At 43.9% G+C, this 27441-nt stretch overlaps 1 protein-coding gene and 1 long non-coding RNA gene across 2 annotated transcripts; both read right to left on the reverse strand.

The window, feature by feature from the left end:
• Nucleotides 1-2459: 2459 nt before the first annotated feature.
• On the reverse strand, nucleotides 2460-4608 carry LOC115552690 (uncharacterized). The gene is made up of 3 exons (XR_003978361.1): nucleotides 4414-4608; nucleotides 2837-3103; nucleotides 2460-2597 (listed from the first exon to the last, which is right to left on the reverse strand). It is a non-coding gene; the product is annotated as an uncharacterized LOC115552690 (long non-coding RNA).
• Nucleotides 4609-5030: 422 nt separating this feature from the next.
• Nucleotides 5031-26716, reverse strand: LOC115552038 (uncharacterized). The gene is made up of 11 exons (XM_030367745.1): nucleotides 26699-26716; nucleotides 14214-14270; nucleotides 14048-14085; nucleotides 13783-13900; nucleotides 13624-13704; nucleotides 13429-13539; nucleotides 13223-13290; nucleotides 10428-10551; nucleotides 8737-8986; nucleotides 7806-8006; nucleotides 5031-5594 (listed from the first exon to the last, which is right to left on the reverse strand). The coding sequence occupies exons 6-11, from the start codon at nucleotides 13537-13539 to the stop codon at nucleotides 5377-5379; spliced, it is 972 nt and encodes a 323-aa protein (XP_030223605.1). The 5' UTR covers nucleotides 13624-13704; nucleotides 13783-13900; nucleotides 14048-14085; nucleotides 14214-14270; nucleotides 26699-26716; the 3' UTR covers nucleotides 5031-5376.
• Between the last annotated feature and the right edge of the window lie 725 nt (nucleotides 26717-27441).

Genomic DNA, 27441 nt, shown 5'->3' on the forward strand with positions numbered 1-27441 from the left:
TTATCTACTGTCGGGCACTTTGTTTACACTTAGTCACTTTACACACTTTAGCATCAACAATCTCCATATGTAAATGACCTTGTATCAAGCTGGGATGTACCAAACAGCTTTAAAAAAGTGTTTTTAAAAAAGTGTTTTTGAATATTTACAGAACACGGTCGAAGGCTGCGTGCACCTCCACTGTAAACAGAGCGCATTGTACCGTGGACGCAAGCTGCTCAGGACCACACCCCCTGCCTCCTCCTTGACCCACCTTGCTCCCCCACATTTGCATTAACGCTACACACACCGAAACGGCGCGTTGGGAGAAATGATTATCACGCCTTCCCGTGTGGATGGACACTGTCTTTCAGCGACCCTCACAACCCTCATCGACACCCCCCCCCCCCCCCCCCCCCCCCCCCCCCTTCCCGTGAGGATGGACACTGGGGTTTCAGCGGCCCTCACAACCCCCACCACCCCCCCTTCCCGTGAGGATGGACACTGTGTTTCAGCGACCCTCACAACCCTCATCACCACCCCCCACCCACCCCCTTTCCCGTGAGGATGGACACTGGGGTTACAGCGGCCCTCACAACCCCCACCACCACCCCACCCCTTTCAAGTGTGCATATTGTATATAGTTCTACTTCTATTGTATATAGTTCTCTGCAAACCTATGGTGGCATCATGCCTTCACTGTGCATATTGTATATAGTTCTGCTTCTATTGTATATAGTTCTCTGCAAACCTATGGTGGCATCATGCCTTCACTGTGCATATTGTATGTAGTTCTCTGCAAACCTATGATGGCATCATGCCTTCACTGTGCATATTGTATATAGTTCTACTTCTATTGTATATAGTTCTCTGCAAACCTATGGTGGCATCATGCCTTCACTGTGCATATTGTATGTATTTCTCTGCAAACCTATGGTGCATCATGCCTTCACTGTGCATATTGTATATAGTTCTACTTCTATTGTATATAGTTCCTCTGCAAACCTATGGTGGCATCATGCCTTCACTGTGCAATAGTGTATGTAGTTCTCTGCAAAACCGATGGTGGCATCATGCCTTCAGTGTGCATATTGTATGTAGTTCTCTGCAAACCTATGGTGGCATCATGCCTTCACTGTGCATATTGTATGAGTTCTCTGCAAACCTATGGTGGCATCATGCCTTCAGTGTGCCTATTGTATATAGTTCTCTGCAAACCTATCGTGGCATCATGCCTCGTGTGTCTTGAAACAACCACACAACGTTGCCAATTTATATGAATTTTGTTGATGTATTTGCACGTTTGAATCTTGCTGAATTCTACAAGGCAAATTAATTAATTTAAAAACTTTAAGGGGCCGTTCCCTGTTCTCGAAGACATGAATAATTGTGTCCAAATACAGATATGAGGACGACAAATGACCTGAAAGATTTGGTTGGGGTTTGCCTAATTTTCCTGCATTTACAGTGTGGGCGCAGAATTCGACGGTGCGCTAGATTGATTGTGGAATCGTTGATTGCGACCTGCGTTGCTTGTGGACTCTGTGATGATCGCAGACATGAATAATTGTGTCCAAAATACAGATATGAGGACGACAAGATGACCTGAAAAACATTTGGTTGGGGTTTGACGCATTTCCCCGCTATTTACAGTGTGGGTCGAGATTTTCGACGGTCTGCTGTCATGAATTGTGACCCATCGGATTGCGACTGCTGCTTGTGGACTCTGTGATGATCGCAGATATGAATAATTGTGTCCAAAATACAGATATGAGGACGACAAATGACCTGAAAAACATTTGGGTGGGGTTGATTCATTTTCCCCGCATTTACAGTGTGGTCGCAGATTTCGACGGTCTGCTGTCATGAATTGTGTGACCCATCGTGGATTGCGACCTGCTGCTTGTGGACTCTGTGATGATCGTAAACATGAATAATTGTGTGCACATACAGATATGAGGACGACAAATGACCTGAAAACATTTGGTTGGGGTTTGACTAATTTTCCCTGCATTTAGTGTGGGCGCAGAATTCGACGGTGCGCTAGATTGATTGAGGCATCGTTGATTGTGACCTGCGTTGCTTGTGGACTCTTTGATGATCGCAGACATGAATAATTGTGGCATTAGTTCATATTTATTTCATAAACGGCATTGCAAAATAATAATAACGGTGGGCATACAAATAAAAACGGTGGGCATTATAACAAAAACATAAAATGTGCTTGATAAATAGGCTACATTTGATTTCATTTGCATTTCACAGACCCATAGAATGGATAAGGTGTTTAGTACGGTCAATCACCGTTGCTTCTTTCCCCATAAGACGCTACAGTCAGAAAGCATTGCCCTGTGTCACAAAACGAATGTACCCATTCCGAGTCTAGCTTCAAACTCGTGCATGTTGCTGAAAATGAGCAACAGCGCCCTCTGGGGTCACACTTTTCGACGGGTCGCAGAATTCGGTGTAACACCGGGTGTCACCCTCTGCCTTTGCGATGTGACCGAAGACATGAGCGAAAGAGTTGGGAATGATGCCCCTGAGCTCTGGCACTGCCCTTACGCCCTCCATGGTGAACGTTTTACCAGTGCCAGTCTGCCCATATGCAAAGATAGTTCCTGTAATACACAGCAGGGGTCAGTATCAGTATACATGACTTCCTACAATAGGTGCTTACAAAATAACTAAATTCCCCATTATTATTGCCTACATTGACGTTTTCAGAAGTTATACAGTAACCCATCTTAGTATAACATTTGTATGACATGTATTTTAAATGTAAAGGTTAATCATAATAAAAAAAACTATATATGATTATAAATAACTCAAATGTCGTTATTTCCATATACGAGTTTACCATTGTAACCCTCTAAGACTGAGTCTATGATAGGTCGGGCTGTGAGATTGTAAACATCAAGCTGTCTGGCCCAAACACAGTGTCGAAGGTGAAGCATTTGGGCGGTTCATGCTGAGTTTCTAGTTTGTTAACGGTGATGGTCCCTCGGATCTCGTCCACACTGACGGCCTGTTTGCTGCCCATCTGTTTCTCCTTCTGGTTGAGTGGACGACATCTCACAACAACCTTGACGTTGTCGCTTATCTCGGGTTTGTCGTGTTTATTACTCTGTAATAAAAGGTGTGATTGTATATTTCAGCGTTGACTCTCTCTTGTAAACAACATATACGCAACAAACTAGAAGAGAAGATGGCGATATAGAGGCCCATATTTCATGGATAATGCAAGATGCTAAGTGGCCCTTTAAAACGAATTCGTTTTTTATCATATGCATCAGCCATCAAATCGTTATTGTGAATTTTGCAATTGGGGCAAATAGTAGACAACAAAGCACTACATGTCATCCTCCACCAGCGCACAATAATTAGTCAAATTCTGATAGCTAAATTCAACATCGATTGCTTGGCTGCTAGGAAAGCAGACAAATGCTAAGCTGCAGAATGAGCTGATGGGATAGCACAGCGGGACAAAAGCACAATTATTTACAAACTTATCTCAAGAGAAAGAGACATTTTAATGGGGGGGATCAGTAATCTCAATGAAGCGTTAATCAGAGGAGTGGCATCGGTCCACTTCAATAGAAGTATCTGTTAGCATCACATCAGATCGGAGGAAGGGAGGATCCCTTATGAAGGTATTATTGTAGCAAAAGTCTTAAGCACCTGTAACTGCAGAATTTGAATGCGTAGGCTACACTAAAGTCACAGTAAATTTGAAGTCGCATATATTTATTTTGCATGTGTACTCTAAAGTCACAAATGTGTAACAGTACATTTGTAGCCTTTTTTTTTTATACCATTGTAAACACAAAATAGGGTCTACGAGTACGCTAATCTGTGTTAAAGGGGCATAAATCCTTTTGCTACAATTATTGCAGCGCAGTTGGTGCAAAACACATTCGCACACCCGTGTTTCATAATCTGAGACCATGCCCAAAAGGTGTGCATTCGTAAACCCAAATTTGAACAAATGCATCAGAAGTTGCACATCTTTGAACGCTATGTTAATTCAGCATTTTAATGAGCGAGCACAAAACCATTTTACAACTGCTCGAATCTGCTCGAATCGGCGAATCTGCTCGAATCGGCGAATGTGTTTTGCACCAACTGCGCTGCAATAATTGTAGCAAAAGGATTTATGCACCTGTAACACAGATTAGCGTACTCGTAGACCCTATTTTGTGTTTACAATGGTATAAAAAAAAATATATATTTTTTTTTTACGACTACAAATGTACTGTTACACATTTGTGACTTTAGAGTACACATGCTAAATAAATATATACGTCTTCAAATTTACTGTGACTTTAGTGTACGCATTCAAATTCTGCAGTTACAGGTGCTAAAGACTTTTGCTACAATAATACCTTCATAATCCCTCCGCAAACACACAATCACTCAGAGGCGGGGCCGATTTACCGGCATGTTTGAAGTGTAGACTGTAGCGTCTCACGCTGATTGTATAGGGACTGTGAAGCTCAAGCGCTTAAGTCAGTTTTTTGTTTTTATTCTAGGTGGATTTATATGGCAGCGCTGTGCCAATAGTATCCGTACCCTGGAAACACTGTTGTCACGACGGACTGGCTGTGCGGCTGCGCAGTGAGTGAGGAGCAGGAGAACCAATCGGCAACGAGAACACATAACCGTATCAAATGTAAATTCAGTTATGTGTAAAAAATAACAATCAAAATCTCTTATCAACCTGACGTTAAACAGAATAAATTAAATGCATATTAAATGAAAGACCATTTTCTACCATAGCAGTGATTTAGGTATGTAACGTTTGATTTGAGGCCATGTAAATATTCAGTAGGGTAATTAATGCCAATACATATCAATATATAACTCCCTACATCCAAAGGGGCTGAGTTATATCCCCAATGTCTACTGCCTTGTATGCATCCTACAGCAAGATGTCTAAATTGCCTGTTCCTGAATGATGTGATGATGTATTTGAGTTCCCTTATATTTTGGGGATAAAAGCATCTGGCAAATAACAAAACAGTTTTTATAAATCTCTCATCCGCACACACATAAAAAGTTATCCCCATATGGACGTATTGTTTATTACACATTAGCAGTAACAGGGTCTGACAGAGGCACTGAACAATGTGTGGTACAGGGGTATTAAACAGTGATGAGGGGGGGGGGATTTGTGCAACTATCAGAGTTCATGTGTAACAAACATGCACATACACAAAAATATATATATTTTTTTAATGTAGCCATACTCAACAGACCTCATCTATTTAAGGGAGCAACACACGATTGTCATCTGGAATTATTACACCGATTTCCAGGTTCGCTGTGTAACAGCTGCTCGGTCATTCAGGCAGTGTGACGATCAGAGAAAGGGAATAATGTGGGAATACTGCAATCCAATCAGCTGAGTCTCTCTAGTGTCGGGAGAATACTGCTGTGGAATAAGCCAGTGTGTCCGGTGCTCTCCTGTGTCACCAGGAGCCGTCCGTCCGGTCTGGGCCTGTGGACCAGCACACGCTCTCCTTGTAACAGACTGAGCTCAGAGTCTTCCTGGGCTAAATAGGTGGTGCTCACTCTGTGCCTGGTGGGAAACAGAGAGGCAAATGGAAAAACGTTAAAGAGCCCATGCCATTAAAATCACATTTTTCCTGTCGTTTGTTAAATAACATAGGTCTGAATAAGTTTGTGAGCTGTGGTAAGTTTGAAATCTATGCAGTTTGTCTGCTGAATGCAATAGGCAATGAAAGGAAAAAGGCAGAAGAAATGAGCCAATCTGGATAAGGTGACACTGTGACGTAGCGTTGTCAAACTATTATTCATGGCCCTGCCCACTTGGTTGGTTCGTAACCACCCACAAGAATTCTGAAGGAGTCGTGATTGAGCTAGTGCTAAATGCTAATACGTGCATGGTAGTTGCTTAGTTCGTAGTAACAGGCTAGTTACAGAATTTTGAATGCAATGGCAGAACGACATCGAAGTACATGAACTGCGACATGCTGCCTGCCGCCGGTTGCCGCGGCGCGAGGCACCACCGCCGCGAAGCACCACCGCCCGGCAGCGGGCAGCCGGGCGGTGGTGCCTTGCGCCGGCAGCAGGCAGCGCGCGGTTCTGTCTACTACAGATTGATGTGGAAGTGGAAGAACCAGAGAGGTCGGAGAACCCAACGAAGTCCTTTGTGATTCATTATATCGTCTGGACGTTGCACACAGCTTTTGGCCGTGATAATATGTATTATTTGATATAGATATCTATGTATATATGATATATTTAGATATAGAGCTCCAGGACTGTTAACGCAAGTGTGTTACTCTTCCTGTGTATTTGGATAACGTTCTGCTGTTGGTGTGATGGGCGCATAAACACGTCGGACTCTCGTCTCTGTATTTCTACAACGAGACTCGTAGTGGGGGTTATCTCAGGCCATGGTTGAGAATGAATTGGGGAAAGGAACATTGGCTTTGACTCCCTGAAGTAGGCATGAACCACAACATGGAGGAGAAAGGGATTGTTGACCGCGGTCGTCTCCGCCGGAGCCTCGCTGCCGATGGACCACCGCTTCAGGAGGCGTTGATTAGCGCTGACCCGCTGCCGAGGGCGGCGGGAAGCAGGGCTCAAGCGGGATACATTCGCGGCCAACAATCCCCTTCTCCTCCATGTCGTGGTTCATGTAGCCTACTTCAGGGAGTCAAAGCCAAAGTTCCTTTCCCCAATTCATTCTCAACCATTGGCTGAGATAACCCCCACTACGAGTCTCGTTGTTAGAAATACCAGAGACGAGAGTCCGACGTGTTGTTTAGATCCTAATAACAACTCCAGCAGCGTTACAGTCCTGGGGCTCTACATCTAAATAATATCATATAATACATAGATATCTATATCAAATAATACATACTTATCACGGCCAAAACCTGTGTGCAGACGATATAATGAATCGCAAAGGACTTCGTCGGGTTCTCCGACGTCTCTGGTTCGCTCCACTTCCACATCAATCTGAAGAAGACGCGGGTCGTGTGGATCGTCTGGAGGCTTCACACGCTTTTGGCCGTGATAATATATTATGAGATAGATTCTATGCATAAAATGGGTTTCTATGAGGCCCATTGCGATACATCCACCGTAAACAGAGCGCATGGTACCGTGGCTACAAGCTGCTCAGGGCCAGGTGATAATATATATTATAATTATATATGATTAGATATCTATGTATAATATGGGTTTATAAGAGCCCATTACGATACATCCACCGTAAACAGAGCGCATGCAGGCCAGGGTGATAATAATCATATATTATATTATTTAGATATAGATATCTATGTATAATTATGGGTTTCTACGAGCCATTGCGATACATCCACCGTCAACAGAGCGGCGAGCGCCATGGTACTGTGGCTACAAGCTGCTCAGGGCCACACCCCCACCCCCTCCTTGACCTGCCTTGACACGCCACCGTAACCAGAGGCATTGTACTGTGGCTACAAGCAGCTAGGGCACACCCCCACCCCCCTCCTTGACCTGCCTTGACCAGCCCACCGAAACAGTGCTGTTTGGGGGGAAGCTCAATGTGCGACTGGTTTGGGAGTGGCTGTAACTCTGCACCACGGCTGAATTTCGGGGACGTCTTTGAATACTGTGTTTGTTAGCCCACTAATTACCTATATTAAAGCATCCATAAATAGCATGGCATGGGATCTTTAAGAGAATAGCCGCAGTCAGGCCAAATTCAGTGACTACCGCGAGTGCCAAAAGAGTGAATGCTTAGAAAGACAAAATAATAAATATGATCGTCAAAGGACCATTATGCTCAAGTTGTGTTCCAGAAAATGAATCACCTGGTGGGACTGAATGAGCGGATGCGGCTGATTGCATGCAGGCTGTTTCTGGGCGGTTGGAGTTCAGGTCCGAGATCTGGCTCGCCTCCAGTCCTTTCCTAAGGACGGGGGCCTTCCCTTCTTTGAGAATGATTCCTGGTCCATCTCTTCCCAGGGTGAGTGATGGGGCCCACACCTCCAGCGAAGGAGGCCCCGTCGAACCTGAAGAAGCAATCTGATTTCCAGAGGACCAAGAGGAGGTTCTCCGCCTTATGAGAGGGGATTTCTCCTCTGTGAGAAACCGTACTGATTTTCATTGGCTGGCGTGAGGAAGGTTGCGGGAGGGGGGGGGGGGTATTATAAGGTTATTGTAAGAGAGCGATTATTTAAGACGTTTCATACATAAACCAAATTATGAATTCATACTTTAACTTTCATGGGAAATAACAAGGAGCAAAAAATATTAGTGTACCTTTTCCGTGTGGTTTTTCTGCGAGTCGGGTCGAACTAGGATGGAGTGAGGGCCATTTGGAAGTTGTCTGTCTTCCTTGAAGGCAGCGTCGTAAGAAACGGGCCAAAGTCTCTGCTGTTCAGGATGTCGGCAGCAGATGGCGCTGTTGCTTCCAGACATCCAGCCCTAGCTCTGCCAGGAGCAGAAGGAAGCTACTGTGTTTTTTCCTTTGCAGGACAGGGGAGTGGCTAGACACTTGGACCTGTTTTAAGTTCTGTAAGTGGGATTGGACATTTGAACTCGAAACATGGGTTGTGTAATGGTTTGCCCGATGAGGCGTTCCTGAAAGAACAACATTGAAAATAAATAAGCAAGGGATTCTTTGAAAAAAATGTAACCCAACACCATATCAAATACCAGAGCGGGTCTTAGCGGAGTAAGATTGTGTAGAGATTTGTTGTCCGCCCAATCACCTCCGTGTGAATTAAAAGCCCGCCTCACAGTGTCCCAACCTTGGGAGACCCCAGAAGCCTTCCAGCGGCAGCAGCCGCATTGGATTGCATCGTTTGCGGCCCCCGTTGAGGACAGATGGGCCCTGTCCCATAGAATACCCTGTTCCATCTGCGTTGACCCGGTCCAAGGCGAGGACCACAGCAGGGTTCTTGGGAGCTGCGGGTCTCTTTCCCGCCGTGAATGTGTTATAGGATGCTGCTGCTGGCGCTGCTTGGTCTCCGTCAGCTTCGCGGACGTCCTGTCATGTCCAAGACAACAAAACAAGAATTCAGTCTTAACATATGGGAAGGACCGGCAGATCTTGTGGTGCTACATGAACTCCACAAAAGACATCATATACCGTTGTTTGTTTAATCATTAGCAGATGGGTTTTATCTTAAGTGACTTGCAGAGAGTTCAGATGCAGGACACTTGCAGGCGTGTTGCTTTAAAAAGGTTGACTGCAGACATGACGGTTGGAATAAAAAAAAAAAACAGCTTGGAGTGAAGGCTCCTATAAATAACTTTAGTGTTACTGTTGAATTGTGAAAGATACAGTAACTGTATAGTGGGGTTACTTAGCTAAACTACATTCACCTGATGCTGACCAGGAGCATAGAAGATATGTCTCCCTTCCAGCTCATTTGCTCTTTAGGCTCTCAGCAGGAGCTTTATTTCAAATATTTATTTTTTTCACATTTGGCATGCTTTGGTTTGTTATTACTTTCAACACCCCACACGTCTTTGTCATCTACCCTTTATCAGACTGAATAAATTATCATGCACGCCTCTGGTTATCTAGATTAACAAATGAATGCTTTACTTATGGTACCCGTGGATTCCGTTTGGCTTTGTTACAACCCAGAGCCGTGCGGCGGACAGAACACTATCCTGTCTTTGAATAAACCCCCAGGCCTCCCCCCCATTTTGTTTTACACCGTTCAAAATGTAAATGGTATTCAACTCCCACACAAAGGCCAGCAGGGTTCGCGGGGGGCACGCACTGAGACCGGAGTAGTGACATAGTTGGCGGGCGAGGATGCCAACTTTGCTGGTTCTCAGGGACAAGCCGCGCAGCAGCCCTCGTTGAAGCGGCCGTACACCCCTCACCATCTCCCCCTCCTGAGCTCCAGCTCCTCAGGCCGTCTGGGCTTGTAGGAGTACAGCACTGCACACCTGCGTGGTGCAACAGACGGAGCTCATCAGCATATTGTCTTCCCACAAGGGCTTCAGCCGTCATCGCAGCCTACGGTTTTCAAACAGCAACTCGTAGGAAACGGGGCTATGGAATATCGGAGCTGCCGTCATCTCGGTTGGTTATTCGAAGGCTTGTTACAAAAGATGATTGTTGGTCATGAGGATGTTTTTGTTATGGATGTATTCAAAGATAATTGGTGGTTCAAAATAAAGACAGTCGTAATTATTCAAGGCTTGATACAAAGAAAAGATTGTTCTTCACAAGAATGTTTTACCATTGTGTTATCAAAAGCCGACATTCGGGGCTTCTAAACAAAACTACAATCTTCTATTGTGTGGGTTACTGGCTCAACCGCAGCCTCACTAGACGAAACACTGGTCATATATTTCCCTCAGTGACTGGCCGTGCTGTTTCCCATGTTGTTCTTTGAGGCTGTGTGAGCCTCCTGGAAGCACATTCTGGCATCACAGTGTGACGCATTAGCGCCGCTATCATTACTCACACGCTGACTGGAGAGCTGCTGGGTGGAGGCGTTCTTGACCTCCGCAGAAGAGCTGGCCACCTGGGGGCTGACCAGCGCCATGGTGAGGGTGGGGTGGGGTCGTGCTGTTCCTCTTCTTCTCGCCCTGAAGAGCGCGCAGCAGTGAGTGAGTCAACATGGTTTTCCATCGTGAAATAATAAGGGAGGGAAAGCAGAGATGATGGTGTCACAATGGAATTTGAGCTGAATAAAAGTGACTTCCCGGTTTGAAGGCGAAATAAGAAGGTAGGGGATGGGTATCAGTCCATATTGTGTGCTTGGGAGTTGTGAGCTCGTGCATTCCGAGGTTTTATGTGGAATCCCGCTTATTGTGAATACATCCGACTCAGAGACAGAAATACTTTGGTGATCCGCGTGGGGAAAAGGGCTGGTTTAAAAAGTGTTATCAAGTGTCAAGAAACACAGAGGGATTAGATGCAAACACATGCCTGAATACAGTGTCAGCCACTGAGTCAGACAACAAGAATGTTGTTTTCCCAAGACTATGACCCAGGGGTTAGGTAAGTAAGAGGCGCATTGGGCCAATTCTGTTTCCAAGGCCTTTACGAACATATATTAAGATTTATGTAAAATTAACATTTGTATTTACATATGTTCGGAGGGTGAACAAATAAATAAATTAGTTTAATACATTTTTGGAAGCCACGATTTGCGCAATGGCTATGATCTGCACACAGGGCTGACCACTTAACCTTTGGACAACCCCCTCCCCCACATAAAAAATGACGTGAATATACTTGATATGATCAATAAAACCCTTTTGGCCACCCTTACAGAGCAGAGAGTGGATGAAACACAGGCAGGCCTCAGATCAGCATGCTGGGAGTCGGAGCTCAGACAGCCAAGACCTGAGCTCTCAGACAATCACCTCGGGTGTGGTTCAGAGTCGCGTAGGAATTATGTACCATTATCGCAACAATAATTACACTTCATCCCTGTGCGCTCGTAAATACAGCCTGAGAATACAGATTTGAATCTTTATACTTCCCCACAAGTTAATGGTTCAACCACTCAGTTACTAACTTACTAACTAATGAATGAACAAAAAAAAATTGATAGGAACCAGGCAACTAACTAACTAAATAATAAGATGCAATGATGTCTAAAATAAGGTTGAAATATTTGGGAGAGGGAACTTGCATTCCGGGTGCCTTGTATAAATCTGGTGCAGTATGCTATCCAACAACTGCTTCAATTATAAATCCTCTGGGACAGGCCGCCACACATTATATCTATGCTCCATCCATAGGAAAACGAGAGGGAGGGAATTGAGCAGTGACGATATAACTACCACCACAGTCTGCCGAGGGTTCGGTCCACAGTGGAGCCCTAAGAGGCATGACGTGTAAGTGAACAAACTCAGCCCACGTTGTCCTGGGTTGAATGCAGCCTCCTACCTCCCGGGGACCCGTAGCACCGCAAAGGGGGGGATGAATGAGCCTTATTGAGTGCATCTTTTGTGCGCTATCCACAGAAAGTGCTATCTTAGATCGAGCTCTTGCTGGGAGCTTGCTGTGGACGGGGGGGCGCGAGACAGCCGAGTTGCCCTGACACCATAACCTAGAGCGGTGCGAGGGAGGAAGGCTGCCTCGCCCCTCAGAGAGTCAGATGAGAGGGAAGGTGGAAGAATGTAAAGGATCTCATGACGTGCAGCATATACGATTATACGATACAACTTTATTTGTCAGTTTGGGCTGAAATTCTTCTTCCCTGTTTTTATAAGCACCTTTTTTCAATAATTTTATAATCAAGGATCAAGATAATAGTAATGAACAACGCTTAGAAATGGTTTACAGCTGACACCTGAATTTCCATCCAGGGATTAATAAAGGTTTATCTTATCGTAAACACCGACTTCGTGTATGCATAAGCTTTGATCCTTATTTGCCCGTGATGGACAACATGCTAGTTTGTCAATCTAGGATGTTACTTATCACTTTGTCCACGTAACCATGCTAGTATAATCGCAGTATGGCTCTTCTCATCCAGCGATGATGGGAAGCCCACTTAGCATTGTTGCGAGGCAGCAGAGGTGAAATGCTAATGGGAGACGTTTCTCCAAATAGCGCGCACCAACACAATCAAAGGATCAACTAATTGGTAGACTGGGTTCAGCGTTAGGGACGCTAGACCTCCTGTCGTCTCCTTTTAAGTGAAAATGCGTGTGGCTTGTCTGCTATTATTGGCCCAGTGAAGTGAAAGAGGGAGTTCTACCTGCACTGGTGAGAGAAACCAGCTCAAAAGGCCACACACACACAAAGAGACTGAGAGTTGGAGGGAGATGTGTTATATAACTTACTCTGCCAATGACTCATCATCCTCAACATATGAGAGAGAGAGAGAGAGAGAGAGAGAGAGAGAGAGAGAGAGAGAGAGAGAGAGAGAGAGAGAGAGAGAGAGAGAGAGAGAAGAGAGGAAGAGAGAGAGAGAGAAGAGAGAGGAGAGAGAGAGAGAGAGAGAGAGAGAGAGAGAGACTCCCTGTTCGACTAAAAAGGATACAATATTATATTGTCATATTTATAAAAATGTCAAAGTGGTGAACTATCAGAATTAATGTATTGATTAAGTGTACAAAGCCATCAACTTATAACATAATTCTAACAATTCAGTCAACATATATTAAAAAAATATATAAAACAAAAAGAAAGCTCTTATTATGTGATTGAAAGCACCTGAACCCAAAAACATGTAATAACCATTTAAAAAAAATTGAATGTGATTATGGAGGTTATACGTATTCAAATAAGACATTGTACCTGCACTGCTCATCCATTCCGTCCGAGTCTTTGCTGATGTCATCACTTCTGTAAAACTTGTAACACGACTAGACACAGTGACATCCTCAAATCAATATACAGGTAAGGCATTTACATGAATGACTAACACTGACTACTTTTGGTAACTGAACATGCCAAAACACTTGGACTGAACTGCATGGGTGGAAAACAAGAGAGAAAACTACCTTGCAAATAAGCACTTTGAGCACAGGGATGCTCAAGAACAGAGTTACGTTGGAACTGATTAACTTGCTGCCCGCACGCTGTGCAGTTGACCTTCTTCTGCAAGGCATCATCTGTAATAAGAAACAGTTTGTTAAATAAAAATACATACACACAGCCTTTATTGTATGGCGAGGGGTAAAGGTATACACCCTTACCTGTGTTGCACTGTTTAAAATCCACTCTGAGCTTCATCGCTCCTTTATTTTCATTCACAACTGGCCTCATCACCAAGGTCGCTAGAGGAAACATTAGATACATTTAGCATCAAACTAGCGAACACAACATTGTCAATATGATGCAACTGAACCACTCACTTTTGGAAATGCTGCCTCCATTGCTCTCTGAAAGATTGTCAGAAGCGACGTCATTTCGGACTCTTCTGAACTGTCCGATTGATTTGCTCTAGGGAGAGGATCTTCGGTGGCTGGCAATCTAGAAACATAAGAATATTTTTGTTGCCAGTAGTTAGGCTACAGCAGTACGACTGTGCTCACATACGTGTGTTTGATCAAATGAATGAGTAACAACCAATGGAAAACAAAAGGATGTGCTACTGAAACTAGCTAATTAATACTTTACTTCATAGTGTGCTTCATAGCCTCTGTCGAGCTGCCAGGCTGAGGATGAGAATAGAATTGAATTCCATTTTATAACATACATTGGATTCAGATGACTAAAAATATACTTTTGTTTTTAAAAGTCTGCATGTTATTTACAACCCAAAATAATAAATAAAAGGGTTTACCTCCTCTGCCATCTCTGTCACTTGATCTGAAGGCGATTCGCAAGAGGCCATACTCATCTAAATGGAAATTAAAAAAAATTGATTCTTATTATTGTTTAGCGTACTAAATGAGGCCGAAGGGATTTCTGATTAATCAGATTGAGCCACATTGAGCCACACGGTCGTCATCATTTCGTGCCAGATATGTTTTAGGGAAATTCGTAGCCAATGGGAAAGTGAAAAAAAATAATATATTTTATACTGTAAATATGAGCATTAGAGCTCAATAACTCCCAGGTCATGTGACCTATTTGCTCAAAATCAACACAGAACAGAAGATCTAAGCCTCCTCTATGACTCTCACCTGTTTTTATTGCATTTGAACACATGTAATTTTTATATTAATTTTTATATATTTTATACTGAGCATTAGAGCTCAATAAGTCCCGCGAACCAATGCCATTCCCTTCTATTCCCTTCACAAATCATTAAATCACGAGGCAGCATTTCCCCCAGTGTTTGTTTGCGATATTGAGGCGAATTACAAATCATTAAATCACGAGGCAGCATTTCCCCCAGTGTTTGTTTGCGATATTGAGGCGAATTACAAATCATTATATCAAGAGGCAGCATTTCCCCCAGCGTTTGTTTGCGATATTGAGGCGAATTGCTTCACTTTTCCAACAGCGGAGCGGCTCAAGCGCACTCCCGCGAGGGGGTGCTTTTCACGCCAAGGGTGCATAATACGGCCCAACACCTGTTTCAAACGAGCAAGTCACCACCATTACAGCATTTCAGACCTGCATGACCATGTCCCATTGTGTCATTGCAACAATGCAGTGAGCACAATGTTTTGAAAGAGTGCCGACTATGGCGTCACATTAGTGCCATAATTCACTAATGTGATAAAAGATGCATTCGGGCGTATTACATTATTCCACACGCGTAGATATTAACTGCGAGCGCGCAAATGATCTCGCTCGAATTTAGAGCAGGGCCGAGCTCTCTGAGTGGCCAACGACGTGCGTCGCGACCTAGGTCGCATTGGTCGCGACGTAGGTCGCATTGGTCGCGACGTAGGTCGCTTTGGTCGCTGTGTTGGTCGCACGTCTGGCTGCCGTTTTCTCGTCTGGCTGCCGTTTTGGTCGCTGGCTGGCTCGGCCGCTCAAAGTCTATGGGCGGTCCTTAATCAGTTAATTTGCATGTTATTAACGGGTTTTTTGCGACAGTTGAAGTACCAGAAAGGGCGAAAGCTACTACAGCTCTTTATTGCTAATATTGTTTTAATATTTCTATATTGAAGTACAGTTTAAAATGATGAAATCGTTGGTCTATCAGTCAAATAATGAATTTTATATCTTATATATAGCCTATATATTTGTTTTGTTAAATGTCATTAAGCCTAATAAGGTATATTATGCACAAAGCACTTCGTTATAGAGTGATATATTAGTTATAATTAAGTGGTACAAGTGGTTGTGGCCCTAGGTTGGTAATCATCACAATGGCTGTTCGATACCCATCACGATCAGGTATATATTTGCCATTTTACTCAAACTCGTAATCGTAATCGGTCTCTTTCATTTGAACATTTTTGTATGATTTAGTACGATGGTATGATAATCATACGACGTAATGACGGGCAGCAACGCCTGGCTGGTATCGGCTGGCTAGCTGCGACGACAGGCCTGCCGCGCTGGCTGCCACTGTCCGCGCTGGCTGCCACTGTCCGCGCTGGCTGCCACTGTCCGCGCTGGCTGCCACTGGCCGCGCTGGCTGCCACTGGCCGCGCTGGCTGCCACTGGCCGCGCTGGCTGCCACTGGCCGCGCTGGCTGCCACTGGCCGCGCTGGCTGCCACTGGCCGCGCTGGCTGCCACTGGCTCTGGCAGGCTGACCGACTAGGTCGCGACCATAAAAGCGTCGCGACCCTTTTGGCGGCAAATAGGTCGCAACCAACCAGAGGTATGGCTGATTGAGCGACCTGTGGCAGCCAGCCATTGTCACCATGGCTGCTACCACAACCAAAAGCCTATGTTATCAGTTAACATCTCATTGAACAGAATAAATATAGGCTACGTGCGTCAGTGTAATAAAAACGTACATGCAATAATATATAGCTTAGATATTGATAGACCAATATGCCTTTTTATAATATAAAAATAAATAGGCCTTTTGGTCTATCCATCTATAATTATTTTTAAATTAACTTTGTAATACAGTGATGCGTATGAATTTGTATTGATTATATTGTAGCCTATAGCCTTTTCTTTTTTAAATGTCAAAGACTAATGAAATATCCCATGAAGCAAATTATAGTGTAATATAGTTCTATAAAAAGTGTAACGTGTCTATCATAAAAGCCACAGTTACACTTATTGATTATAAGTGTAACGATGCTTCCCTTGTTAGCCACAGTGGTGTAAGTGGTAGCGATGCTAGGTTAGTATTCAAGAGTTCGTTGGTTCGAATTGATTCACAATCAGATATTTTTGCTCTTTTAGTCAAACTTATTGACGCTGGCTATGGCTGGCTGCCACAGGTCGCTCATTCAGCCATACCTCTGGTTGGTTGCGACCTATTTGACGCCAAAAGCGTCGCGACGCTTTATGGTCCGCGACCTGGTCGGTCAGCTATGGAAAGCCAAGAAGGCCACAATCCGGACCTAGATTGGCGCGGTAAAAGTGCAAAACCGTACGGAATCCGTACGGAATCCGTACGGTTTCCGTACGGATTCCGTACGGTTTCCGTACAGTTTGGCAAGAATTCCGTACGGAATCCGTACGGTTTTGAATGACTAATAGCCGCGGCTATTAGTCATTCACTCCGGCTATTAGTTATTCACTCCGGCTATTAGGTATGCAGAACGAGCCCCTCCCCTTCTTTGCTTGACCACTAAGTTTGAAGGCTGTCTAACCAATCAGTGAAGAGAAAGACCAGACTAAAGTAACGCATTGTCGAAACTAGAGCTGCAGTGCCTCCATGTTTCGCCGTAACATAAGGCTGTGTTGTCTTTACTAGTTTCACTACAATGTAATGACCACCACTAGCTAGTGGAAAATATATTTGTGTCTAGTACAGTGATATATTTGTTAGGCTATATATTGAGATGGCAGTCCCTCATCCCCAGATTGTTCGCGATATGTAGTAGCCAGCTCGGCCATAACATTACAATTTCATGGATGCAAGCAAGCCAAGACAATCGATCTATATCTATAGCCTACATGACAACACGCACACACACACACACACACACACACACACTGGTAAAGCAATAGGAGCCTGCATTGGCTAAAGTTGTTGGGATGCACCTTATTTTATAACAGGGAGGGGCAAAGTTGTGCATTACAATGCCAACACGACAATAATTGGCACCGTTCTTGCGCACTCAGAAGAACATGAACTGAATAAATGCCAGGTATATCGGAGACGGGTACACAATCAGTGCATTTGCAAATGAGAGCCTGCAGTAGGGACCGATCTTGTGACATTATTTAACCATCCATCTACAGCTAATACGATCAGACAGATACATCATTGATCACATAAAAGCCCACAACAAGCCCAACATCACCACGGCAGGTGCGCTCTCTCACGCACATTCAAACAATCACTCCAACTTCTCCAACTCCAAGGCAAGGCTGTTACACTAAGACCACAAACAACCACAACTAACCAGCCTACATATCCACAATAATGCACAACCATCAGTTCTATACATTGCGTCTATCTTCTGTTTGGTGCACATGGCTAATTTGCATAGTTTGCACCGGACTGTCGGCTCCGCTTGTCAAAAAAATAGAACGTATTTGTGAATAAATGCTTTGAATTCTGAATACTGGACTTGGTGAGCTTGAATAGGCTAAATTTAAGTGACTATATACCTATGCTATATATGCTATATATGCTATATACCTGGCATTTATTCAGTTCATGTTCTTCTGAGTGCGCAAGAACGGTGCCAATTATTGTCGTGTTTGCATTGTAATGCACAACTTTGCCCCTCCCTGTTATAAAATAAGGTGCATCCCAACAACTTTAGCCAATGCAGGCTCCTATTGCTTTACCAGTGTGCTTAATGTGTGTGTGTGTGTGTGTGTGTGTGTGTGTATGTGTGTGTGTGTGTGTGTGTGTGTGTGTGTGTGTGTGTGTGTGTGTTGTCATGTAGGCTATAGATATAGATCGATTGTCTTGGCTTGCTTGCATCCGTGATTGTATTGTATTGTGTATTGTGTACAAAATTGTAATGTTATGGCCGAGCTGGCTACTGCATATCGCGAACAATCTGGGGATGAGGGACTGCCATCTCAATATATAGCCTAACAAATATATCACTGTACTAGACACAAATATATTTTCCACTAGCTTGTGGTGGTCATTACATTGTAGTGAAACTAGTAAAGACAACACAGCCTTATGTTACGGCGAAACATGGAGGCACTGCAGCTCTAGTTTCGACAATGCGTTACTTTAGTCTGGTCTTTCTCTTCACTGATTGGTTAGACAGCCTTCAAACTTAGTGGTCAAGCAAAGAAGGGGAGGGGCTCGTTCTGCATACCTAATAGCCGGAGTGAATAACTAATAGCCGGAGTGAATGACTAATAGCCGCGGCTATTAGTCATTCAAAACCGTACGGAATTCTTGCCAAACCGTACGGATTCCGTACGGATTTGCACTTTTACCGCGCCAATCTAGGTCCGGATTGTGGCCTTCTTGGCTTTCCATAGTCAGCCTGCCAGAGCTAGTGCCAGCGACCAGCGGCAGTTGCCAGCGGCAGCCAGCGGCTGGTGTTGTACCCTTAAAAAGGGGAATAGTAGCGGGAGAAAGATTAAAAAACACACACGCAACTCTCCTTCACTCGTCTTATTTTGAATCAGATTTTACACAACGCATACAAACAACAGACAAATGCATACACACGCACACTCAGCTCCAGGACCACAAATATCATGACATGTATTAAACACAATATATTAATTGAATAATATAATTGAATAATATATAGGGTTATATATAAATGAAGCAGTAACACGCTTTAACACCAGTCAACATTCTCATATCCTAACGGGCGTGGCAAAAGGTATTCGGCTGGTAGCTTACACGAGTAAGAGTACGAGTTAACAAGAAACTAGACAACAAATAAGTATAACAAAAAAGTATTTTCTCTACATTTAAGACAAGCATAACATAAGGAAAAACGCAATCAACATGTGTAAATATATAGTTATATATAAATGAAGCAGTAACACGCTTTAACACCCGTCAACATTCTCATATCCTACGGTGTGGCCAAGAGGTATTCGGCTGCTAGCTTACACGAGTAAGAGTACGAGTTAACAAGAAACTAAACAACAAATAAGTATAACAAAAACGTATTTTCTCTACATTTAAAACAAGCATAACATAAGGAAAAACGCAATCAACATGTGTAAATATATATTGCTTTGCAATCGGTAATCACCTTAAAAAAGGGGAATAGTAGCGGGAAGAAAGATTAAAAAAACACACACGCAACTCTCCTTCACTCGTCTTATTTGAATGAGGAAGAGGAGCGCGATCCCCCCTACTGGAGCCCCAAGGCATTACCAACAGATCGACGAATCAAACGATCGACGAATATTATTGTTACCATGGTAACAACAATATAACAACAATATATAATACAAACCGTATGTGTGAATAAACTGTTATATACAACTTGCTATGAATAAATTGCTATATACAACTTGTCACATACTCCCCCTCAAAATAGATGTTGTCCCCAACATCCTAAACTTTGACCTTTAGTGTAAACAAGGGTTAAACCATTAATAAGGTTAAACCACTAAACCAACATTAATAGACACACAATGCACCACTATTTTAGACCAACAAGTCAGCTGCATTTTTCTCTTATATAGTGCAATATTACAGACTGGAACTCTTTCAAACATTCCTTTATACCCGGATAAACACCCAGTCCTCCCTCAGTGTCCTGTTCTCTGGTTTCGGTACTTGTTCTGGCCTACAGTGTCCACGTAGTTACACAACAGTCCATTGCCGCCTTGTTAACAGTTCTTATAGTATGTCCAAAGTAATTGCACTTGCCTCCAATAAAGGTCCATGAATGTGATGTAACTGACTGCAACCATGTCATATAAATGTGTATGTTGAGTGTAACCACAGTCCATATCATGTGCAACAGTCCATTTAAATGTGGATTCTGTGCTGAACAGCCCATTTTGCGTGTAATGTATATGTACTAACTCAGTTCAGTGGCGTGCACTATTCTGACTTCCACATCTCTAATGTCAGAAGTGGCAAAAGTGGTATAGTTGCTTCGGGTATGTCCATGGCACCATACAGTCTTGCCGCTGTAGTGTCCTAAGGTTGTAACAGGCCGGTGAGCCAAGCCGGTCATATGTGAAGATCTTGGGCTGTCTGTGTTGACGTCTAGGCCGCTGACGCTCCTCACTGCTGAGATCACTTGGCACAGGCGAAGGATCAGCGTCCTCCAATTGCAGGTCCTCAACGTAACTGCCCTCTCTCTCCTGTGATTTTTCTGTTTGATCCGACGCTTGTTCTCTCTCAGGCTCAGGTGGCATGTTTTCCTTCAGATTGTATGCGTTCAAGCTTGGGAGGTGTACTAGTACGCATAGGATTGATTGTATCAGACAGGCATGGTTCAGATTGGTGCTGAAGTGGGACTGGATAATACTCATCATCGTCCCCTTCCTCTGACTGCTCTGTTTCCTCGATTTCCTCCCTTTTTCTCTGCCTTGTTCGTGGCTGTACTGAGATTTCCAGTGGCAGGTGGTCACATGGGAGGAGAAGATTGCGATGCAAGATCCTTGATCTCCCTTGTCCTTTCTCAGGTCTTAGTTCATAAACAGGGATGTCTTTACTCACTTGGTGCACAACTGTGTGGATAGAATCCTCCCAGTGGCTCCTCAGTTTTCCTGGACCACCATGAGGTGTCATGTTCCTGATTAAGACACGATCACTAGGCTGTAATATTGAGCTTTTCACTTTACTGTCATAATGTCTCTTACTTCTTACAGCAGCTTTATTAGCATTTTCTCTTGCAATCTCATAGGCTTCTTCCATGCCTTGCTTCCACTTCTCCATGTAGTCACTGTGATTACAGTTTCCTTGTTCCGAGGTCAGGTTGAACAACATGTCGACTGGCAGTCGTGGGGAACGCCCGTACAACAGGTAAAATGGCGAAAAACCAGTTACTTCACTACGAGTACAATTGTATGCGTACATCAGTTTGTTTAGTGAGTCTTTCCAGTTAGTCTTTTGTCTCTCTGTGAGGGTCTTCAACATCTGGAGTAGTGTTCGGTTAAACCGTTCTACCTGTCCATTCCCTTGAGGGTGGTAGGGAGTAGTTCTCGACCCAGCAACTCCACAGTACTTTTTCAGTTGTGTGAACAGTTGATTTTCAAATTCACCACCCTGATCGTGGTGTATCCTTGTTGGGAAGCCAAATTTCAATGCATAGTCATTAAATATTTTGTCTGCCGCTGTTTTGCCTGATTTGGAAGTTGTGGCGTAAGCTTGTGCAAAACGTGTAAAATGGTCAATGATTACAAGAATATACTCGTAACCATCCTTACATTTATCAAGGTGCAAGAAAATCCACTGAGACAAGCTCAAAACGGTTGAGTGGTGACAATGCTCGTCAGCGGTGCTCTTGTCTCTTGACTTGGCTTCTTGTGTTTGAGGCACACACATCTTCTTGCAACATAATCCTCTATCTCTCGCTGCATGTAGGGCCAGTAAAATCGATCTCGTATCAGTGATGTTGTCCTGTCTACACCTTGGTGGCCCATTTCATCGTGAAGTTCCTTTAACACTGTACTTTTATATTTTTCAGGAAGCACCAACTGTTTTCTGTTTGCAGTTTTCCTGTACAGCACTCCACTTTCATTAATTTCCAGTTTGTCCCACTCTCTGAGAAGACATGTGATCTGTGAACTGAGTTGTTTTAGTTCTTGACCTGATGGCTTTTTGTCAGCCAGTTTGAACTGAACCACCGATCCAACAGTGGGATCATTCCTCTGGTCGTGTTTAATTTGTCCTCCTAGTGGAATGAGGGATGTGCCTGTAGCAACTTCCGCACATTCAACTGCAACGCCCATGGACCAAGACACGTTGGATTCATCCTGATTTTCCACAGCCTGTGTAGTTGCACCAATCACATCATATGGCATTTCCTCTGAACACTCTTTCATGAATGTCTCCACATCCAAAGGCATTCTGGACAGACTGTCTGCGTCAATATTTTCTTTACCAGGGCGGTATTTGATCGTGAAATGGAAATCTGCTAGTTCTGCTACCCACCGGCACTGTTGCATTCAGTTTAGCAGTAGACAGCACATAGGTAAGTGGATTATTATCACTGTAGACGGTGAAGAATGGGGCATAGTATAGATAATCACGAAATTTCTCTGTGATTGCCCACTTTAGAGCTAAAAACTTGCCCGAATGTAGATGATAGTTTTTCTCTGCTGCGGTCAAAGTACGGGAGCCATAAGCAATTACGCGAAGCTTCCCATTTTGCTTTTGGTACAAAACTGCACCTAGTCCCTGGTTGGAAGCGTCAGTATGGAGAATAAAGGGTTGTAAAAACTCTGGGAAGCCTAGAACAGGAGGCTGAATGAGACAGTCTATTAACCGTTCCAGTATTGACTGGTGTGCTTCAGTCCACTCAATGGGTGTGCTGGATGGCGTTCCTCTGCTGTTTTGTTTTGTTTGCCACTTCCTCTTTGGTTTTGCAGGGTCTCAATCTCTGCAGGTTTTTTTAAGCAGGTCATACAAGGGGCAGGCAATACGTGAAAAATCCTTGATGTACTGACGGTAATAACTCAACAGTCCTAATATTGCTCTTAGTTTACCAACAGTACCTGGCTGCTTGTCTTTCAGAGCCCTTACTGCAGCAGTATCAGCAGAGTCCATTCTGTTTCCCTCAGCAGACACAATCCTCCCAAGGTACCGCACTTCCGCTTTAAATAGGTCACATTTCCTGGGTTTCAGTTTTATTCCATGTTCCCTCAGTCGTCGCAGCACCCTTCTAACATCACTGACATGATCCTCAAAGGTTTTGCTAAACACGAGAACGTCATCAAGGTAAGGCACACATATTTCATCCCTTAAGCCCTCTCAGCACTGTTCCATACAGCGTTGGAATGCTGCAGGTGCGTTCATGAGCCCAAACGGAATTCGGACCCACTCATACAGGCCCCAGGGGGTCACAAAAGCTGTTAAGTGTCTACTGTCCTTGGACATGAACCCCTGGTGATATGCCTTACCCTGGTCCAGCAGTGAAAACAGGGTGTTTCCCCCAAGAGTGTCCATAATGTCCTGTACTCTGGGGATAGGGTGGCGGTCTGGGTGCGTTTTCCTATTGAGCTCCCTGTAGTCAATACACAAGCGCATAGTACCGTCTTTTTTTCTTACACAGGACAACTGGGGAGGAGTAAGAAGAGGTCGATTTTTCAACCCATCCTTGCTCTATCAAGTCCAGTATGTAGTCTTTCATCTCCTTGTACAAAGGTTTTGGAACAGAAAGATATGCTTTTGACACTGGCTCAACATCTTTAAGTGAAATGTCCATTTGTAGGTTTTCCACACAGCCTATGTCATCATCAGACCTGGAAAATGACTCTGATTCTTCCTCTTAACATCTGACCGACTATTTTTCTCTGATGTTCTTCAAGGTGAGTCAAATCAACAGGAGGATCCCACGGTTCATGTGCAGGGATGCTTTCACTGGAACTCTGGGCCTGGACATGGTGAATGGATGCAGTTTGGTAGATGATCTCTTTTAAATATGTTGGCAGGATACACTAACCTCACCGATTGTACAGTTCCAATAACAGTTCTTCCTGGCAGTGTAATGTCATGACCTGTAGGGTTTTGTACACTAACAATGATTTTTGGGCCATGCCTGCCTTCACTGACACAAGGGTATCACAGAAGTCCAGTCCCTTCAGGCCACTGTGGATTCTCATGAGGTTCAAAAATCAGAGTCTTATCCTCTCTGAAAGGTGGAGCCTGTACTCGACACTCAATTGGATGGAGTTCTGTTTAGGCACACTGATTCTCTCATTTGCTGTCCTAACATTATGATCACATGCTTGCCCTACACTCACTGCATTAATAAAGGTTTTTGCGTTGTTCTTCCTGAGATGAGGAAAAGCCATCTTTTCAGCTTTCACAAGTTTCTCTTTGTCTCCTTGCTTTGGTTGATCTTGCAGGCTATATAGGACAAGGTGTTCAATTACATTAAAACCAATAATGGGACACTGTTGTTGGTTGCCTTTCAGCACTAGCATAGGTATTAGCAACTCACGATCACTAGCTGTGAGCTTGAATGACACTTCAAGCCAGCCAATGTATGGCATTTCTGTCCCATTGGCTGCTTCAATTTGTAACGGATCAAGTGGGTCGACTAGCTCTGCTACATCTCTGAGTGGCACATCAGGTAAATTGCTTCTTTTCCATTGTTCGTCTATAGCACAAATCTGTGAACCTGTGTCCCAAAGTGCCTGAATCTTTTGTTTGTGCAGGAAACACTTAATTATACACTTCTTCCCTACTAGCTCTCTTACAGTAGATGTTTTCTCCGGAGCACTATTTTTTTTGCATTTAATGTTTTTGCATGACTGTGTTGTCTTTTCCTTAATATTTGAACATGCATAAGGCTTACTGTGTCTTTTGTGTGCCGGCCAGTGGGTTCCTTGGCACTCTTTTGAGGAGTACAGTGTGGTTTTACAAACTTCTTCTTCACGACCTGTGCAAACTTGGGACTTATCTATGTCACTGGTTGTTCCATGTCCCGTGGGAGCAACCCCTCTTAGTTTAAAGGACTCTTTCTAGCTGGCTCTACTGGTCGCTGTGCTTTACAACCTGCTCTGAAGTGTTCACTGCTTCCACACCTAAAACAATGCTGACAGTACTCTTCGCCTGCTTGCATACAAAAGAAACACCTTGGGCGAGAGCGTGGTGCTGGGTAGAACCGCTGAGGTGCAAACCTTTGCTGGAACTGAGTTGTCTCCCTCGTGAGCCCAGGACCGAATGCTGGTCGGTACTCCTGCACTGCTGTTGGTGGCTGCTGTTGGTAAAAGGGCATGGGATCTGATTCATTGTTACAATGTGGGGGCTGTGGGGGCAAGAACACTGGATATGGGGCAGGCATATTTGCTGGTTCTCTGCTTAGTTGGGGATATTGTGGGGTGCAGGTCTGGATCTTTGGATGGTTTCCCTGATCTGGGAGACCTCAGCTTTCAAGTCCTTCAACAGCACCATGTCAGAGCGCATTTCTTTTATCTCCGAAAGCAGGTCCGGAGGAAGTGTAGCTGTGCGTTGTGGGATGGTGTTTTTCTTTTCTACTGGAAGTTCACTTGACTGAACTGTATTCACATTAGATACACGTGATGGAGCAGTATGTTTCTTTTTGTCTTGCCTCTCTTTTTCGTTGCCGCATGCAATGTTTCAGCTTCTCCAGCAGCAGCTCATCTGAAGTGTTTGTTTGGAGGAGGTAAGGCTGCAGGTCACTCTTAATATTATCACTCTGAAGGCCAGTTAGGACAGTGTGCATGAATAGACTCTGGACCAGTGCTGGGTCGTATTTTAGACTTGAATCAGCTTCCTGAGAAGCAAACAGGATCTTCTGTCTCAGGTCCATTGCTCTTATCAGGAAATTCTGAGGGGACTCCTTACTGTTTTGAACCTCAGAGGTGAGTTGTTTATATAACTCTGTGGCACCTTTCTCCTGGTAATGGGATCTGAGAATTCTGCGAAGGGCAGGCAGGGTAAGTTTGTCTTTCCCTTCAAGGTAACTTCGTAATTGCAGACCTGGTGTGATGGCGTGGATTACAGCATCAGTAATCTCTAACTCTGGATAGTCTCTGCTGAGCCCACTTTCAATTTGTCGGGCTAAACTAGAAAAGGTTAGCCTATCTTTTTGCCCTGGCTCACCTATCTGGCCAGATATCTTGAAGTCTTTGCGCCACATAGAACCTTTAGAGGGTGCCGGGGCCATATTCTTTGCTGTTTTGCTGCGACTAGCAGAGGTGTTAATACTTGATTTCATTAGGCCATGCATTGCATCCTCTTTTTCTTTCAGTGACAGCCTCAGCGCCTCTACCTCTTTCTGGAGATTTTCCTGTTCATCAGCTTGACTTATAGTTTCACATTCACTTAGGTTTGTTGCCATTTGGATTTTGTCTATTGTGTCCCGAAACATAAAGGAGATCTGACATACCCTCATCCCCCCAGACCGGCCAGTTCTTCCTGCTCGACATACTCTGTTACATGAGAAATTAACTGACTGCGAGTTTTACCAGCCACGTGTTCTATTCTTGTCCCAGAATCGGAAGTGCATTGCATACTTTAATCAGCTGTTGGAACAGTCAGTTGGTACAATGTTCCTTTAATCTCCAGTTGCAGCTTCTCCAATTCAGACTCCATTTTATCAGAGGAGTTGGCACAAGCAGTAAAGTAAGGGTTTATCTGACTTTACTTGGCTTCTTTCTGCACCTAGTGGTCACTTTTGCTCACTTCAGGATACAAGCTGCCAGTATGTGTCTGAAGACCACCTTAATCGCCTTGTCGGACTCTTCTCTCTGATGCCTGGATTGTTTTTAAGGGATGATGGACCCGAGGATTACACTTAGTGCTCAGGGATGGTCCTCAAGCCAAACATCCCAGCGGGGCCTCCAAATGTTGTACCCTTAAAAAGGGGAATAGTAGCGGGAGAAAGATTAAAAAACACACACGCAACTCTCCTTCACTCGTCTTATTTTGAATCAGATTTTACACAACGCATACAAACAACAGACAAATGCATACACACGCACACTCAGCTCCAGGACCACAAATATCATGACATGTATTAAACACAATATATTAATTGAATAATATAATTGAATAATATATAGGGTTATATATAAATGAAGCAGTAACACGCTTTAACACCAGTCAACATTCTCATATCCTACGGCGTGGCCAAAAGGTATTCGGCTGGTAGCTTACACGAGTAAGAGTACGAGTTAACAAGAAACTAGACAAAAAATAAGTGTAACAAAAAAGTATTTTCTCTACATTTAAGACAAGCATAACATAAGGAAAAACGCAATCAACATGTGTAAATATATAGTTATATATAAATGAAGCAGTAACACGCTTTAACACCCGTCAACATTCTCATATCCTACGGTGTGGCCAAGAGGTATTCGGCTGCTAGCTTACACGAGTAAGAGTACG

This window comes from Gadus morhua, chromosome 10 (genome assembly GCF_902167405.1).
Source record: "Gadus morhua chromosome 10, gadMor3.0, whole genome shotgun sequence".
NCBI classification, from domain to species: domain Eukaryota; kingdom Metazoa; phylum Chordata; class Actinopteri; order Gadiformes; family Gadidae; genus Gadus; species Gadus morhua.

Coding starts and splice junctions, on each gene's coding strand:
- LOC115552038 (XM_030367745.1), bottom strand. CDS start 13,539: ATGATGCCTTGCAGAAGAAGGTCAACTGCACAGCGTGCGGGCAGCAAG. Junction 8,007..8,736: donor TCTCCCAAGGTTGGGACACT/GTGAGGCGGGCT, acceptor TTGCTTCTTCAG/GTTCGACGGGGCCTCCTTCG. Junction 5,595..7,805: donor CGCTCATTCAGTCCCACCAG/GTGATTCATTTT, acceptor GGCATGGGCTCT/TTAACGTTTTTCCATTTGCC.